Source organism: Zonotrichia albicollis, chromosome 6, assembly GCF_047830755.1.
Source record: "Zonotrichia albicollis isolate bZonAlb1 chromosome 6, bZonAlb1.hap1, whole genome shotgun sequence".
Taxonomy (NCBI): Eukaryota; Metazoa; Chordata; class Aves; order Passeriformes; family Passerellidae; genus Zonotrichia; species Zonotrichia albicollis.
This window is the reverse complement of record NC_133824.1, coordinates 4,304,244-4,321,021: the sequence shown is the minus strand read 5'-3', so window position 1 is coordinate 4,321,021 and position 16,778 is coordinate 4,304,244. Positions and strand designations below refer to the sequence as shown.

The window sequence follows — 16,778 nt, the reverse complement described above, 5'->3', positions numbered from 1 at the left end:
GGCCATTTTTGTTTAAGATGAAAATCTCCTTTAAAAGTGATAAATTGATGAAGTCTTTTTAGATCTGTTTGGAGTTAATTTCTTTTGTTTTGCTTTATGTAAATATGCTTTGAGTTCTGATGTATTTGTTAATGGGACTACACAGTGGACTCTGTGTCCAGTTGTATGTTGGAATTGTGTAATATCTATTCATCTTATTCAGAATATTTGGCAGTGTCTTTCTTAGCCATCCTCTTTAGTTTCATGAAGTAGTGTGAGTACTCAGTTATTTTAATTGTTTACTGTATTAAGACTTTTTTTGCTTTATATGTATCATTTAATGTTAAAGTTGAAAAAAAATCACTATGGTTAAAATTTAGATTTAGCTTTGTTCTTCCTCCAGTTCTGAAAATATTTTAATTTCTTGCTTGGCGCTGGGATTTAATAGATTTTATTAATACTTCTTTTCTCCTTCTTTTTCATGTGTGTGTGTGTGATAACAGAAAGTGGGACAAGGAGAAACCACAGCTCTCTGGAAGGCACACCCATTTATGAGCGTCAGCTTTCTGGTGACAGTCCACATTCCTTGAATGCAGACTCCTTTTCCATGACTTCCAGCATCATGAGTGGCAGCATTGATCATTTGAGTACTGGATCTCCAGATCAGGAAAGCATGTTCAGCATGGAGTCCCATACAATCTTGCAAGAAGATAATGGTTCAGAAACTTTCAGTGTCCTGCAGTCTCCTGAGTTAGCAAATGCACTAATTAATGAAGAAAATGGAGATGTGGCTGATTTACAGAAACTTCCAAACAGTGACAGCGGCATGGGTACTTCAGCTGTTATAGATCCTTTGACATCTGCATCTCCTCTGAGGCTCACAGAAGACTTGACAGGCAGTGTTGGTGGTGAATGTAATGGTGCTGTGGTTTCTGCAAGCAATGAATGCTCTCCTGGAAAGCTGAGCCAGGAGGAGGAGGAGCAGGATTTTCCTACATTGTGTAAAGCAGATGAAGACTTGGATAAAATGAAGCTGCAGGATACTGAAAAATCTCAAGATGCAGACCTTACAGACCAGATGTTTTTGGAATGTGACAGTATACTTGGTGTCCAGACATCTCTGACACCAAAGGAAAGTGATGAAACTGGTGAGGAAGACCAACAGCAGCTCTCTCTAATCCACAGTGCTCTGTCAGACCCTTCTGCCCTCCAGTGTGACATCTCTGACAATGTTCATTCAGATAACTGTTCCATTTCTGGGTGGAATTTTGAAAGTGCAATCAAAGCTAAATGTAGTACTAGCACTGCTGAAAGGGTAGCAGACACTCAGGAAAGCAGAACTGAAAAATCTGCCTCAAGTGATGAAGAGGATATTTATGGACATGGATTACCATATTCATCTTCAGAGACCAGCATGCCTGAAGTTGGTGCTGTGCCTGGTGCACAGGATGCAGCAAAGATAAGCCTAGATGAAATGGTGCTGTTAAAATCTGATCAGGTATTTCTTTTTGGTTTAATTAAAGGACCTTTAACCTTAAAAAGAAGCAAAAAGAAACATTCCTGCAGTTACTGTCCTTTATATCTCTAGAAGAGCAATTTTTTAAACTTGATTCAATACACAAGTAAAATACAACAGTATGTGTTGTAACTCCTAAAAAATGTGATATATCTGACTTCAAAGTGGGTGATGTGTGCTTGCAATGCAAAGAAGCTGTTCTGGCTGTATTACTCCCAGCTCAACAAAAATGCTGTTAGAAACCCATCCATTAAAGAGTGAACAGTAAAACTCAGTCACGCTCAAAGGCTGCTGCTTGTTTGGCTCTCCAGTAATCCAAATTCTGCTGTTCCCAAATTCAGCTGGCTTCATGAAGAATTAATGCTAATTATCTCACATGGCTGGCTTCTGCTTAAGGATTATTTTACCTCTAAATACTCAGAATAAGGATTAGTCTTTGCCCCCTAGCCAGCAATAGTTAGTTCTGTTTAAAATGTAGACAGTTTCCTTCTTCTGTTATCCCTCTTTCTTTCATAGTTATTTGTGGGTAATCCTCATAGATAGTATAGAAAAGAAGTATTAAAGTTAATTGTAAAATCTGCAAAAGAATCACTGTGACTTTTAGCAGAAGTCTTAAGAAGGAAATGCAGTTTTTGTAGGGTGGGGGAATTGTTTCTTTTAGATCTGTAACAGCCTTGTATTGAGATCAACCAAATACTAATTCATAAAGGTTGAGGTATAAGTTGTTGGTGTCCTATCTACTCACAACTGCAGCCCAAAGTGCAGAAGGTTTTTGTTTCAGGTTATGGTGTTCTTACACTCTGTCATGTTCAGAAACCTCCCCTGGTAGTGTATGCAGTGCTTGAGTTCACCTCATGCAGGCAATCAAAATTTAAGGGAGCAGCCTGTAAACCAGATTTGTGCAAGACATGGCTCCTCTACAATACAGAGAGTACCAGAGCTGGATATTCAGCTGTCTCTGCCCTTCAGCTTTGTTCCCTTTGCTCATCACTTCCTAGACAATGAATAATTTCCTGAACTACAAGCAGACTGTACATTTTTATGTGTTCCTTCTTTGGAGCAGGATGACAGGGTGGAGGGATTTATTTTTTTCTAAATGTGTTGTTTAAGCAGTCTCACTGTGCACATACAGCCTTAGAGATCTGTGACAGATGTAGTTTTATTTCACACAAGGCAAATTTATTCATTGATTAAAGTACTTTGGTTTTTTTTTTAAAATCAAAACACGGGAGCTGCTCTTCTTATATACTCATTTTCTTATGCACTTGGAAGACACCTGGCACTGTTCTGACTGTACAGTTTTTAGTTTGCAGAGAGCTGGATGGGATACTCTGGCCCTGGCTATGGCATCCTGAGCCTGGTTGTCTCAGAAAAATACATTTGGTGCCTGGACTACCGGGGCAGCCTGTACTGCAGTGCCCTGCCCGCGGCCGGCCTGCGCTGGCAGAAGTTTGAGGATGGGGTCCAGCAGGTGGCAGTTTCCCCCTCAGGTAGGTTGGCTGCCTTGTAAATATAGAACTTGGATAGACTTGGGCACTTTCTTTGGTTTTTTTGGGGTTTTTTTTTGTTGGCTTTTTGTGATTTTTTTTTAGTATCACTTATTATTTAATTAGATGTAACTTGTCATCTTTATGAGATAACATATGCACTCAACCATATATGTTATTTCCACATAGGAGTTTATTGTTTGTTTGGTTTTTTTCCAAATCAATTACTTCCAGAAACTTAGTTGTTTAGGGCTTGTTTCATGTAAAAGTAGTGTGTTGGTTTGGATTTCTTTTTGTGTGTTTGTTTTCTAAATAGTCACAGTTATATGGCTGCATCTTCACTACCTCTGCATCCCATGTTCTAGTTTAAGTGGCTGTCTACCAGGTTCACATTGCATTTTGGGAGGTTTCCAATGTGCATTTATTTACCTGGTTAATGTCAGAAGTAGCATTTAGTGGTAGGCAGAGAAGAAAGAGCTCCTTGTCTGTACAAAACCTTGATTTTTGTTGCAGAGCTATGGAAGTTCTTGGGTGTGAGGGTGGTGAGGCACAGGAAGAGGTTGCCCAGAGAAACTGTGGATGCCCCATCCCTGGAAGTGTTCAAGGCCAGGCTGGATGAGGCCTTCAGCAATCTGGTCAAGTGAGAGGTGTCCCTGCTCTGGCAGGGGGGTTGGAACTAGATGATCTTTAAGATCCCTTCCCACCCAAACCATTCTGTGATTCAATTTTAAAGTTCTTTTTCTTGTAAGTGTAGAACTGGCTTTGTGTATGCGTGGGTTGGTTGATTTGATTTCTTTTTGAATGCTGGAGAAAAAAACTTTGAAGTTTTAGTACATTTGCATATGCATTTGTTCTGGATGGCTGTGAATGAGGATTATGTTGGATTAAAATTAAGCAGGTTTTGGTTATAAACTTGCGTCACTTTTGGCCTTCCAGATCGTTCCAGGGCTGGAGTGAAAATACAAAGTTTCTCAGTCATTTTGTCTCCTGCCTTGCCACTGCTTTTCTTCACTGTCATCTCTAAAAGCACATGCCAGTCTTCCCTTCTGTCTGTAGGGGAAGACTTGCTATCTGTTTTAAGAAGAAAGAAATTCTGTTTGATCTGTGGCTGAGCTTTGCTATAGCCAAAACAATTTGGGACTACTTGTAGTAGGTGAGAGTGTGGCCTCATCCAGCTCAGTGTCTTACCCTTAAAAGTGGTCCAGCAGGGTCCCTGCAGAAAAGTGAAAGGCATGGGCATGTGTCATATTTGACTCTGGTAGTTTCAGGCTGCAGTTGATGGTGGCTCAAGCTGCCTGGGCAAAAAGGTTGTTCCTCTGCATTTCTTATCCTTCAGTTCACCCAGTTTTCACTGAATCTGTGCAAGTTTCTAGCATCCCCAGTTTGCCATGCATGTGTTAATGCAGGAGCAGGTTAACCACAGCATGTCAAAATGGAATTAAATGCAACTTTGTGGAACCATTCAAAGGAAATTAATATGACAATGTACTGTTCTGGTACAAGCCAGCAGTTAAGTTTGGAGCTCCATTTGGTTTTCTTTTTTAAAGATACTGTTATATATTAGAAGTCAGCTACTGTTACGGTCTTGTTTTAACAAAAAAAAAAAATTGTAGGGGCTTTTTAAACTTGCATTTTTGTTTAATGCTTTTGATTTGCTTTTCCCCTCCTGTTAGTTTAGGTGTAGCTGGGACACATCACCTGTGGCTGTTGCAGTCATTATGTGCTATTATGTTCTTTCTTTGCTTCTCTTACAGGGACTCTTCTCTGGAAGATTGAACAGAAGACTAACAAAGCTTTTGCTTGTGGAAAAGTAACTATAAAAGGAAAAAGGCACTGGTATGAGGCTTTACCCCAGGCTGTATTTGTAGCTCTAAGTGATGACACTGCCTGGATTATCAGAACAAATGGAGATCTGTATCTGCAAACAGGTACCTGAATTAATTGCAGGCTCTTTGGATTTTTGTGGGCTGAGATTATTAGATTGCAATCTATGGGATGATGGCAATTTGCTATAAACTTTTATCCACAGCCAGGACATAAGGAAACATTTTTATCTTGAGAAACACTTGGAAACAGTTGTGAGATTTGGTGTAATTAGGAGAGTGGAAAAGCCAGTTAGTTCATGGCCACTTGTTTTGTGTATGCCAAGTGGAGTACATGTAGTACAGAGAATTTATGGCATGGGGAAGGTATGAGATGGATGGAGATAAATAGAAAGGGATTATAGAAAATATCAAAAGAATACCCTTGCTTTGAAAGTGGTATGGTGCACTGAAACAACTCAGCCTTAAGTGGGCAGAATAGGGAAAAGTAGATGGTTTGTGTTTTGAAAAGCACAGATCTCTAGAAGGTAAGAGTTAGCACCTGGTAATGGCAGGAAGGTATTCTGGGACAGAAGATGGTGAGGTGCTTTGGGAATATAACCAAGTGTTGTGTGTTCTGTGTGATGGAGAAAGCAAAGCCACGGGGGAACAGAATGGGCTGTGGAGCAGGAATTGCAGCTGCCTTTTTCCTGGATGTCAGTGAGGCACAAACTGGACAAAGGGGTATTGTAGAGGCAACTTTGAAGTCATGGCCTTAGTTTTTGTCACAGAAAATGAAGGCCTTTGTCAGGGATGAGCCATTTGTCGGTGAGGGGAGACTCAGACACTCAATATGAGTGATAAGCAAATTCTGTTTATTGAAGAGAGCATCAGACACTTATACAGCAAATAATAAGCTTATGAATATTCTGTAAGCCAAGCAATCTATTGGTTAAACTATTCCATGAACTCTTCTTCATTCCTTAGGGGTTACATCTCTCTTTTCTCATGTCTCTTTCACTGTTTGTTATCCTACCACAGCTAGGCCCAAGGACACACTATCTCACAGGTCCAGGACTTGGAATTAGCCACAGTTTTGTACTTTTCCATTTTCTAGCAGCTAAATTCCCAACAAGTTTTAAGTTCTTCAGTGAGTGAAGAGGATGTATTTGGAAGGTGTTATGCAAACAGTGTTCAGGCTGAATGCAAGCAGCTAGGATGAAGGGTGGTAGTAGTTGTTACGGAGTTAAGGGAGAAAAGTACCAAGGACTCTCAGGCATGTGAGGCTTGCACAGGGTTACTAAGAAAAAATTACCAATAATATGATGAAGGAATTACTGGTGAATGAAGAGGAGGACTGGGTTAAGGGCAAACTGTATAAGACATATACAGGCAGGACACCCTGTCTGAGTGGCTATCAAAATTTTTATTTACCTTTTATTTAATTTTGGCACTCTCCTAATTTCTCTTCTACGTTTAGTTACTGTAGCACAATGCCAAAATTCTTTGTGATTAAAAAAACTGTTTTAAGTACACATCACTGTTTCAAAGACAGTGTATTGTTTTTTTTTTAGTTAAGTGTAGTAGTCCTAGAGAAATCAAGCAGCCTGCCTGTGGTCACATGCATACTGCCAACAGGCATGGATAGTGATGATGGAGAGTAAATTTTGGATGCTAATCATACAGGGCTCTGTGGAGGTTTAAATCAATATTTTTCTTCCCTTTGAGAGATTGGTTTGATTACATCAGCTTACATTCTGCTGTTCTCAGGCTTCCAGATTTGGCTTTTGATGCAAAAAATAAATTCTCAGTATATCAGTCTTCCTAATGAGAGGCAGCCAGTGAAAATTGTTGCTCCAGGATCTTTTCATCCCCTTCACTGTCTTGTGTAACATCTATAACAAAAGTGTGTGCTCAGAGGTTTAGAAATGAGTGTTCTTGTTAGTCTAGAATATATTATACACATGAGTCTGTTCATACTGGTTTTGGCAGCATGAGGAGATGAAACAAAAGCTGTGTCTCCTGAGATGTTTCACATGCAGTTTCCTATGTGTAAATCAAGCTTCAGTGTACTTGTAAAGAAGACATGTTCCTGTAGATCAGCTGTAGAAATGTGTGCAAACTGCCTGTAAATCTACCAGAACCTCTCTGCTCCTTTCAGTACTACACACTGTGGCGTGCTCTTTTGTAATTGCTCTGCTGTCACTACTCAGATCAGGTTGCTTCTCTCCCTGGCATGTTTTGGGCAAAAGTTCTTCCATTACCGGCTTTTTCTTTGACTCTTCTGTCAGCCCTAGTAGAGGTTTTATAAATGGAGATTCCTGGTGCTGACACTAGAGGGAGAAAAGGAACAGAAATGACAGCACTGGACGTGCACTGTGCAGGGTGTTGAAGGATGTACAGCGTCTTATTTTTTAGAGGAAATTATTAGTAGTTTACAGAAAGAGCAGTCACTCAAGGAAATTGCGATCAAATGACAAATGTTAGCATATCAAGGAGATTGCCTTCCTCATTTTCTTTTATTGAGTTGCTTTATCTCTTTCCTTTTTGTTGCAAAAAAAGCCGAAGTTTTATAAAGCAAAGTTTACAAAGCAATCCTCATTTTCTGATTTCTAGGCCTGAGTGTGGATCGTCCTTGTGCCCGAGCAGTAAAGGTTGACTGCCCTTGTCCACTGTCACAGGTCACGTCCAGGAACAACGTGGTGTGGGCTCTGAGCGAGCAGCGGGCGCTGCTCTACCGTGAGGGAGTGCGCAGCTTCTGCCCCGAGGGCGAGCACTGGAAGAGCGACATTGTCAGGTAATCGCTGCTGGGACGTGCTGCCCACAGCCTGAGTGCCACAGGATTGTGCTGGAGCTCCTTGATGCTTGGGAAAGTATTGCCTGAGCTCCTGTGTCTGTATACCACTGTCGGATCTCAAGATCTCAGTCCTGAGGTGCTGAGCCTCCGAGACCCTGGGGGGGGGGCTCGGGACTCCTGGAATGTTGCCAGAAGTGTCTGGTAGCTGGACTTTAACCCTACACAGCAGACGACAAGGATGAGGGCTTCACCGGGTGAATGGTGAAGGGATTAGTTAATTAGAGATAGAGACACAAGGTTTAGGATTTATGTACAGGGGGGTTTAGAGGAGTAAGATGGAGGAATTGGGGTGTGTCCTGTCCTCCTTCTGTTCCTCTTCTCCTCCATCTTCTTTGGCCACGGTGGCACCTTTGGATTGGTTATTGCTGAGAGTACATCGAGTTATAAGAATAGATGGTATTGGGGAAAAATGATAAATATTGTACACGTAACAATGGGTATAAAGATACGTGGCTGCCCCGGAGGGCAGACAGTGTGCCCATGGCTGACTGCTGAGCGGATCTTTGTTAGGCTGAAAGAACATCTTTTAGATAAACAATTAATAAACATAAAACCAGAAAGAAGAACTGAAGCCTCTTCTCGTCCTTCAACACGCGGGCTGCCCCAAGGCCACCCCCGGGCCTTCCAGGCCCCTCAAACAGCCGAGATAAACCGGACATACCACTGTGTGTGGATATAATTATTTTAGCTGTCTGTCTGTGTATACTTCTTTCCATCCATCCATCCATCCATCCATCCATCCATCCCTGCTACGTAATGAAAGGAATTGTCACAAACAGAAGCAGGTTTAAAGAGTGAGAAAAAATTTTAAAATATCGTTATCATGGTTGTCAACGGGATTTGCTATTAAATATTCCGTCTTTAATCTGTGGTGTAATGGTTTTAAGGAGCTCTCCAGTTTTTTGAGAGGGTTTTTTTTTTTCTTTTTTTTTTATTTTTACCTGAGATTAAATGTATGCATTTTCTTGGTCATCCACTCAGCTTCTGCACTCCTTAGCCCCAGATTTTTATAAATACTTTGTGTAGTTGGTATTTAGCTTTGTAGTTGATTCTATGCCCACAGTAGTTCATCTGTGATAAAGTTAAAAGCACTGAGTCTCTACTGCTGGCTTTGAGAATGTAGAATTTAGTGTCTCTTGTGACATCAGCCTGGTGCAAGTTTAGGAAGAAATTCAAGTTCTTGTTATCAGGAGATTTTATCTTCTGAATATCCTATTGTGAAACCTTGACTTGTGCTACCTCCCAGTCTGGTATTTGGCTCTTGAACAGTCTGAGAAACTACTGTGTCTTTGTTCAAATGTGAAATTTGCTCATACTCTAATAAGTTTGTTTAATAAAAATACCTGCTGATCTACACCTTAGGTACATTTCATGTTCTTGGACTTTGTGTTAAAATTGCAGAAGGCAGTCACTATTTGTTCTTAAATTATCAAGAAAGGTTATCTGAAAGAACTGGCATTGTTTGCTGCCTTTTCAGTGTCTGATATGATCACCTGACTCTGTTGACTTTCTGAGCTTGTTGAATGTTTTTTACTTAAATAAAATATAAAGTACTGATTAACTGAAAATTTAATGTCAAATGTGTTTTTTAGCTTGGTCCCACTGAATTTCAACCGTGTTAAACTATTAGCATTGTAACAGCTTCCTCAAAATACCATTAACACAAATTTGTATTCAGGTTTTTAACATTTTTACTTGTTTGCATTTCCAGTGAAATGCAAGCTTTGGAACCAGTGTGCATAACCCTTGGTGATCAGCAGACATTATGGGCTCTGGATATCCATGGCAATCTCTGGTTCAGGACTGGTATAGTTTCAAAGAAACCACAAGGAGATGATAACCATTGGTGGCAAGTAGGCATTTTTTTATTTTGCTTTCAGTTTAGTCTTTTACTTTGGGTTGATTATTTGTGTTGTTTTCCCACAAGATTCTAAGAAAAAATTCAATTAATAGTACACTTTATTCAGGATGTTAAAACTTCTGTATGGCTGTGGCTGAAATGTCCACAGTGTGTCTGCTGTAAAGAGGGAAGGAAAACCATCCTGTGCTCATTCAGAGCAGCACTGCAGAAGCTTTCAGGAACACAAGAAATGCCCTGCCAGGTCATAGGATATGCTGGTGAGGCAGAGCATCAAATCTGGCTGCTGAATGCAGCCTTTTCTCTTGTCTTTTAGTGCCCATCCTTTTCCTTAGCTGGAGAAAATAAATAATAAGTTACCATACAAAAGAATGTGTTTCACATTTTGCCATTCAGTTGAGGTTTCTTTGAGCAGCTTGCTTCAGCCACAGTTCATGTGAGTGAGACCAACTCAGTTACTGCAATTATTGTCTGGTATTGACTTGGGATTCCTGACTCTGGTTCCTCCAGCTTTTCTTGTTTTCTCCAGAGATAGGGGTGGGGAAGAAGGGAGTATAAAAACAGTCTTACAGAAAATTTGTCAACATGCTACCTTAGTTACGAGAATTTTGGTCTATGTGCATGTATTATAATCCCTTTTTGCATGTGAGCATCATGAGTAGCTTGGCTTTGAGGTTATTGGCAAACTGCTGCTCTTTTTGTGCTCTTAGAAATTTCATTCCTTTCTAGGAGTATCCCAGAGTGTTGCCAACCTAGTTGTCCATGACATAACTTGGGCAATTGCTTATTTAGACCTCCTCCTGCACTGTGAATTAAAATGTCCATGAAGTAGTTGCAAAGGAGTATTGAAGTTTTTGTCATGTGGTTTGAATTGCTACACTGTGCAAATTTCTCTTCCTTTGGAAAATTGAAAATTTACCTCTTAGTTTAGCATGTTTTTAGAGGGACACGACCAAAAACAAAGGCCTATCTTAAAATACAGATTTCTAAATGGATTGTTGGATAGAAAAGAGTTGTAAGATGGTTTAATACTGATTGTGGTTTACTAGCAAAACAGTCACTCAAAACATAGCATTTTAATTTTTCCCTTCCTACACTTTGAATTCTAAAAAAAACCCTTCTGGTGAAAGATTGTGCAGTTCACCCCAGAGCTTAACTAATTATCATGAGCACTTTTTTTTTCTTTTCCCCCCAGGTAAGCATCACTGATTATGTAGTGTTTGACCAGTGCAGCCTGTTCCAGACCATAATCCAGGCAACTCACACGGTGGCAACAGCAGCTCAGGCACCTGTGGAGAAGGTGGCTGACAAGCTGAGAATGGCATTTTGGTCACAGCAGCTTCAGTGTCAGCCCAGCCTCCTCGGAGTCAATGGCAGTGGAGTCTGGATCTCTTCAGGCAAAAATGAATTCCATGTAGCAAAGGGAAGCTTAGTAGGTTGGTGTGCTTTTGCATCTTAATTTTTTGAAGTTAAGAATATTAAATAGAAGGAAATAACTAACTACAAATCTGTCACCACAGAAATTACCCATGGCAAATCAGAGCAGCTTTAACTTGTTTAAAAATTAAATTTCATTATTCATTAGCATTTGGTGTTAAATACTTTCTCATTTAAAGGGAAATATTTTTCATGGAAAAGTCATTGTCAGCCAGTGAACTGTGCATAAGTTACTGCTTTTAACACCTACATTTGTCTTTTCTCTGGGATAAGGCAATCTTAAGCTGCTGAAGCTATTTTATCTTGCACAGTGGAGTCTGGCTCATGATCAGTGTGACTGTGCAAGACATAATGTTATGGTTTTGTAGTTGTAATAGAGGAATTGCTTTATTTTTCTTGCTACAGTTCTCAAAATAGAATACTTCTTTGGTACATTTCTTTATTTAGATGAACACTAACAATTCATCTGGGATACTGTTTAACCTCAACCTCATCACCAAATTGGTCCCCTGTTGAAGACCATTAATATTCTTCTTTATCCTCTTCTGCATTCCCAGTTTTCTCTGTGTGTTTACACAGGTGTTGGGAGGAGACTTCCCCATCCCCCCAACAGTATCTTGAAAGATTCTCATAGAAAATCTTGTCTAAAATATAGTTAATAATTGATTGCAAGAGAATTTCTTCTAAATTTGAAATAACAAATTTTAACAGAAAACTGTGTTTCCTATTAATGCCACTCGTTCTTTCTTTCAAGGCACGTATTGGAATAATATTGTGCCTCGTGGTACTGCTTCTGCCACAAAATGGATTTTTGTGTTGGCTTCCCCTGCTTCATCTAAAGAAGGTTGGTAAATCAACACTGCAGGTGTATAATATCTGATTTTTAAACAGAGTGGAATTGATGGTGTAAGTAATTAAATATCCTGAACTACTTCAGGTATTGGTTGTCTTTTCTGTTTGCAGGGATCTATAGTTGAAGTAGGGTGGAAGTATATCTGTAAAACTATTGGAGATTAAAATAATGTATTATTCAATCTCACCTTTGGTGTGGGGTGGCATCTAACAGGGAAATGGGTGTTCCTCAGGAGCAGCAACTTCCTAACCTGCCAAAGCATGAATTGCCAGAATTTGTAGTTGGAAGTTTCAGAGCATGCTTTGCTGAAGTGCCTGTAGTAACCAAGTGCTTCTCCTGTCAGAGCAGTTACTGCAGCAAAATTGCCCATTATTGGTAAATGTGAGACCCTGTCAGGGAATTGAACTGCTGGTTACAGTAGTTAGCAATTGCATTATCTAATACACTGGCTTTAGTGGCAAAAATGTGGTTTAGAGCTGAAAAAGAATGCTGCTTTTCAAAGGCTATTATTGAGGATATAAAAGAGCAAAAGAATAAAGAGAGGTGATAGTGCACTGTTACATGTCTTCTCTCTATTAGTTCCTTCAAATGAAACATTTCTTTAAATGAGATCACTTACTACTTCCTTTATTTGAGAAATGGAGTACTTAAGTGCCTAAATAAGGGCTTAGGATGTGCATTTGTACTTCAAAGCCTTACCCTGTGAACATAGCCAAGAAGCTTTAGTTTTGCTTTCAAATGTACTGATATTTTTTTTTTCAGAAGAAGAAGATGTGTAAGCTTTCTCAGAGTGGATTAGGAATTATTTTAATAACAGAAGTGTCCTTTCCATAGGAAGCTTTCTGTGGCTGTGCCAAAGCAACAAGGATCTGTTTTGTGTCAGTGATCAGAATCCTCATTTTCGTCCTTCTACGGTGCAGCTGCCACCAGAGGCTGAAATGGTGCACTACTCTGCCTGCCAGGATGCCATCTGGGCCTTGGATAGTCTTGGGCAGATATTTATCAGAACACTTTCCTCCAGCTGCCCAACAGGGATGCATTGGACAAAACTGGATCTCTCCCAACTAGGTAGGCCATTTGTAGTGAGTAGATTGTCTCTTAAGCACACCATATTTTCCACAAATCACTCAGATTACTGATGTGGAATATAACATTTACTGGCAGGTGGTTGTAAAATATCAGGAACAGATGTGACTTTCAAAGAATGTTCTGTTTAGCCCTTTCCTGGAGACAAAAGGATTCCTGTTTGCAAGGTGCTTTAGTGCATCTTGTGTTGGTCAGTCTGAAGTGGCTCGGCCTGACACGGTGCTGTGCAGGGGCTCCAGCAGCTTTAACCAGGCTGGCTCTTGTACCTCAGTGCAGCCACAGTCACCTGATCTAGGGCACAAACGTCTGAATTTTATGGTTAAATACATTTTTAGCTCCTGCCAAGGAAGAATTATGCTCCAAGAGTTGAATCATTCATGAGTGATGCAGCTGATAGCACTCATGTTGAGATTTATAGTGATGTAAACATTCAGCATAATGCTGAGAATGTGATGCTGGTTAACTGCTCTTTTCATTTGCTCAGGTGCTTGACCATGATTTGATCATTGAAATGTAATTACAGTTTGGAGTTTGGCTCTGGGGTAATCAAGTTATTTGCCACCTTCATAAGTAGTATTCTCATCAGATTTATTTGTTTAATAATCTGACTGTTCGAACATTCTTGTATTTGTGCTCATCTGCACACCTCTTTCAGGTGAAGAAAAAGGAAATTGAGACTGTGCACCATTTTCTCACCATTTTAAAAATAATTTGCAATTTTTCCATTTTTAATGGCAGTGTTCATGACTGGTCTGATAACAGACAAGTTTTAACTTAAGGTTTAAGGAAAGGCAGGCACAGCTGGCAGAGTTTAAGCCTCATGTACAATTTTAGTGTATAGTTTCTAATATTTAATGGAAAAAATATAATCTGTGTCTTTTAAAATTAACTTGTTTTTCAGTTGTACACCAGTTATTTTTTCAGAGCTGATGATCTGGTGCCAAATCACTCATCATACCTTTCTTTAAACACTGATCCTTTTACTGACCTACAGGATAGGTCAATAAAAGGCACTTTGTCCTTCTCATGTTCCTTAGTGTGGTTTGAAACTCTTCTCATGAACCACTGCTTTCTAGCAGCTTAGACAGTAATTGTTTAACTGAAAAAATAAGTAACTTCTAGTCATTGTCTGAAAATCTCAAAAGAATTCATATAGGAAATCAGTGTAATTGGTGTTAGCTGCCTGTAATACCTGGCCTGTGAACTTCAGCAGTTCAGAAATTCAGCCTTTACATTCAGCTGTTCTGTCAGCTCTGGCACATGGTGGTGGCATAGTAGAGATTTGAGGTCGGGAAATACTCAAACACTCCTCTGTACCTGTCACTGTGGCTTAGCACTGAAATGTGAAAATGTTTTAGGCATTTTTTCTCCATTTAATTGCATGTGGTACATCACTGCTTGACAAGTACATGTCCATGGCTATAATAGAAAAGCCTTTATTTGTTCTAATGGGGCTGAAGAAATGGGAGAGCTATTGTTGTTGTGTCAAGTGTATGTGTAAGTTTACTCCAGAAGCATTAGGACTGTGACTGCAGAGGGCAGGCAGGGTGGGAGCAACTTTCTGTAAAGTGCAGTTCAGAATTCTGTATGGAAGTGATGGGATTTACCAGCATTAGGTTGAAATATTCTTATTATGTTGGTAGTATCTTGCCTTTTGCATTATGTACTGAGAGTAGCACCCAGTAGATTATTTTGATTAGCATTCCACTATCACTGTCAAGGTTTCTAAACACAGTAGAGTGACCTTTAGGTTTGAACAATAAACAATGCTGCTGGTTCATGCTACTTGCTCTAAAACAGTTGGTGAGTGTGGTTAACATGACCTTGTCCCAAGATACAAATGGTAGGTGGGAGGAGGGAGAAACCCCAAAACATTTACATAAGGGCTGTGTTTTTGAATATCAAATTGTACTGTAGAACGTAAATAATACCAGCTCTGCTGGGTAGGTGATATGTGATTCCAGCTTTGAGTGCCTGATGCTTGTCTGGATCAGAACACTTGGACAGCTGAGGTATCATGTGACAAAGCCTTTGAGGCATACTTTATTAGAAGGAATAACAAGGTTTTAAGTAAGATTTTGGCTTTGCAGCTCAAAGTCAAGCTTATTTTCTCAAAAGAAAATTGCTGTAGATGTTCTCATCCGAAGCAGTTGGAGTTTTTGTTTGTCATTTTGGTTTTTATATGAAGCTGTCTGTTAAAAGAAATTTTTGGGCGAGATAGATTGATTTCTATTCCTGTGATCCAGAAAATTAAATAATTCTGGTTAATGAGATCTGTTCACCACAGATAATTAAAAGATAAAGCTCTGTTGTGCTGTTGTTTCCTGTTCTTTTCCCCAGCAAGTCTTAACCATTGGGAATATTGCATTCTGCAGCAATAAATACTTTGAACTTGCACTCTGTGGGATAAAATTCCAAGCCCCTCTTTAAGGAATGCAGTGTCTGATGCACTTGACAAGGATTTGTTGCCAAATTTCACATCCCTGAAAACAGAGCTGTTACCAAGAATGGGATATCCCAAGCAGCCCTGGCATGTTCAGTCAACCAGCAAAGCCTATTTTTAGAGCCTTTAGTTTGGAGTCTGACCAGAGCATTCTTTCTGTAGTGGATCTGTACTGCTTGGGTCCCACTTTCTTTGGAACTTGTTTTCCATGACTTAGCTTTGTTTTCTCCAACATGGGGTGAAAAAAGGAAATCAAGTGTTAGATACATTACGTTGTGTGGCTGTTTTAAAGTTATTTTGAAAGAGTAAGAGTTTCAGTAGACAGTTAACTAGCAGTTCTTTTTAGTCTAAAATACCAGGTTTGCATCTCTACTGTCTTTGCAGGAATTTAGACTAAACTCAAACACAGACCACATCAAAATTCCAACACACACTTATTTGGCAGCTTTGTTTTGATGGTGCTGACAGGGTTAAAATACTGCTGCACATTTGAGATTGGTGTAATAAATATGTACAGTGGTGAATATAAATCCATTTGAAAATTAGTTCCTTTATTTACAGATGTGACACTGGTATGTTAACACTGAAATGCATAACCCATATGCTCTCATATTTTTGAAATGCTGCTGCTGTTAGGAATGTTCTTTGCTGAGTGTATTATCAGATTGACACCTTTAAAAGTCTCCAAGCATGGCCAGCTACAGAGAAGAGTTCACATTAGGTCATGTGAAAGTTTGTCTAGGCACTGATAACATTTGCCATGGAATGGTTCCCTGCTTGAATTTGGTTATTGGAATAGAGTATTTATAATGTGCTTTAGAAATTGCACTCTCCTATGACTAAAACATTTAGGTTTAGAGGAGAAATTTCTCACATATGTACTACCTGTTGGTTTTGTTCATTGTATCCAGCAATTTTTTTTTTACTCTCCCACAAATGGTATTAACTTCTAATCATTTTTATGTGACTAAAGCTTGTTTAATACAACAAAGTCTAAATACAAGTTGTGATTGTTAGCTGAGTTTGAAAGGAAAATGCCAGGTTGCTGATAATCTCTTTGTTATTAGGTGGTGTAAAGCTGATCAGCTTGACCTGTGGAAATCAGCATGTTTGGGCCTGTGACACCAATGGTGGCATTTATTTCCGTGTGGGAACTCAACCTCTTAACCCAAGTTTGATGCTTCCTGCCTGGATAATGATTGAGCCACCCATACAGGTAAAATGTTGATTGCAATTCTTTGTAGCCCAGTGGTTTAGCTCTATGCTAAACAATAAAACAGTAATTTTAGAATTCATGGGAAACAGTGGAGCCAGGTTTTATAGTAGAGTGTAGCATTGAGCTATGCTGAGTGCCCTCTGTGTGCTAAGCCAGGCTGGATGGACAAACAGCACAGAGCAGAGGGTGTGGGAAGGCTCTGCTCAGGTGGCATGGTGCTGAATGCCTGCCTCCCTCTTCCTTC

The 16,778-nt window shown here is 39.7% G+C and overlaps 1 protein-coding gene across 4 annotated transcripts in view; it reads left to right on the top strand.

Moving 5' to 3' along the window:
- The window catches only part of TECPR2 (tectonin beta-propeller repeat containing 2), a 43,489-nt gene that overhangs the window by 12,107 nt on the left and 14,604 nt on the right, over positions 1-16,778 (top strand). For all 4 annotated transcript variants that reach the window (XR_012580680.1, XM_005483239.4, XM_014264478.3 and 1 more), the window contains 9 exons: positions 483-1,477; positions 2,802-2,985; positions 4,737-4,910; positions 7,401-7,581; positions 9,353-9,494; positions 10,695-10,935; positions 11,691-11,780; positions 12,624-12,857; positions 16,386-16,534. Coding sequence is in view for 3 of the 4 variants with exons in the window: in XM_005483239.4 (XP_005483296.2) it covers positions 483-1,477; positions 2,802-2,985; positions 4,737-4,910; positions 7,401-7,581; positions 9,353-9,494; positions 10,695-10,935; positions 11,691-11,780; positions 12,624-12,857; positions 16,386-16,534 (2,390 nt within the window). In the remaining variant the exon portion in view is untranslated. The remainder of the gene's footprint in view (positions 1-482; positions 1,478-2,801; positions 2,986-4,736; positions 4,911-7,400; positions 7,582-9,352; positions 9,495-10,694; positions 10,936-11,690; positions 11,781-12,623; positions 12,858-16,385; positions 16,535-16,778) is intronic.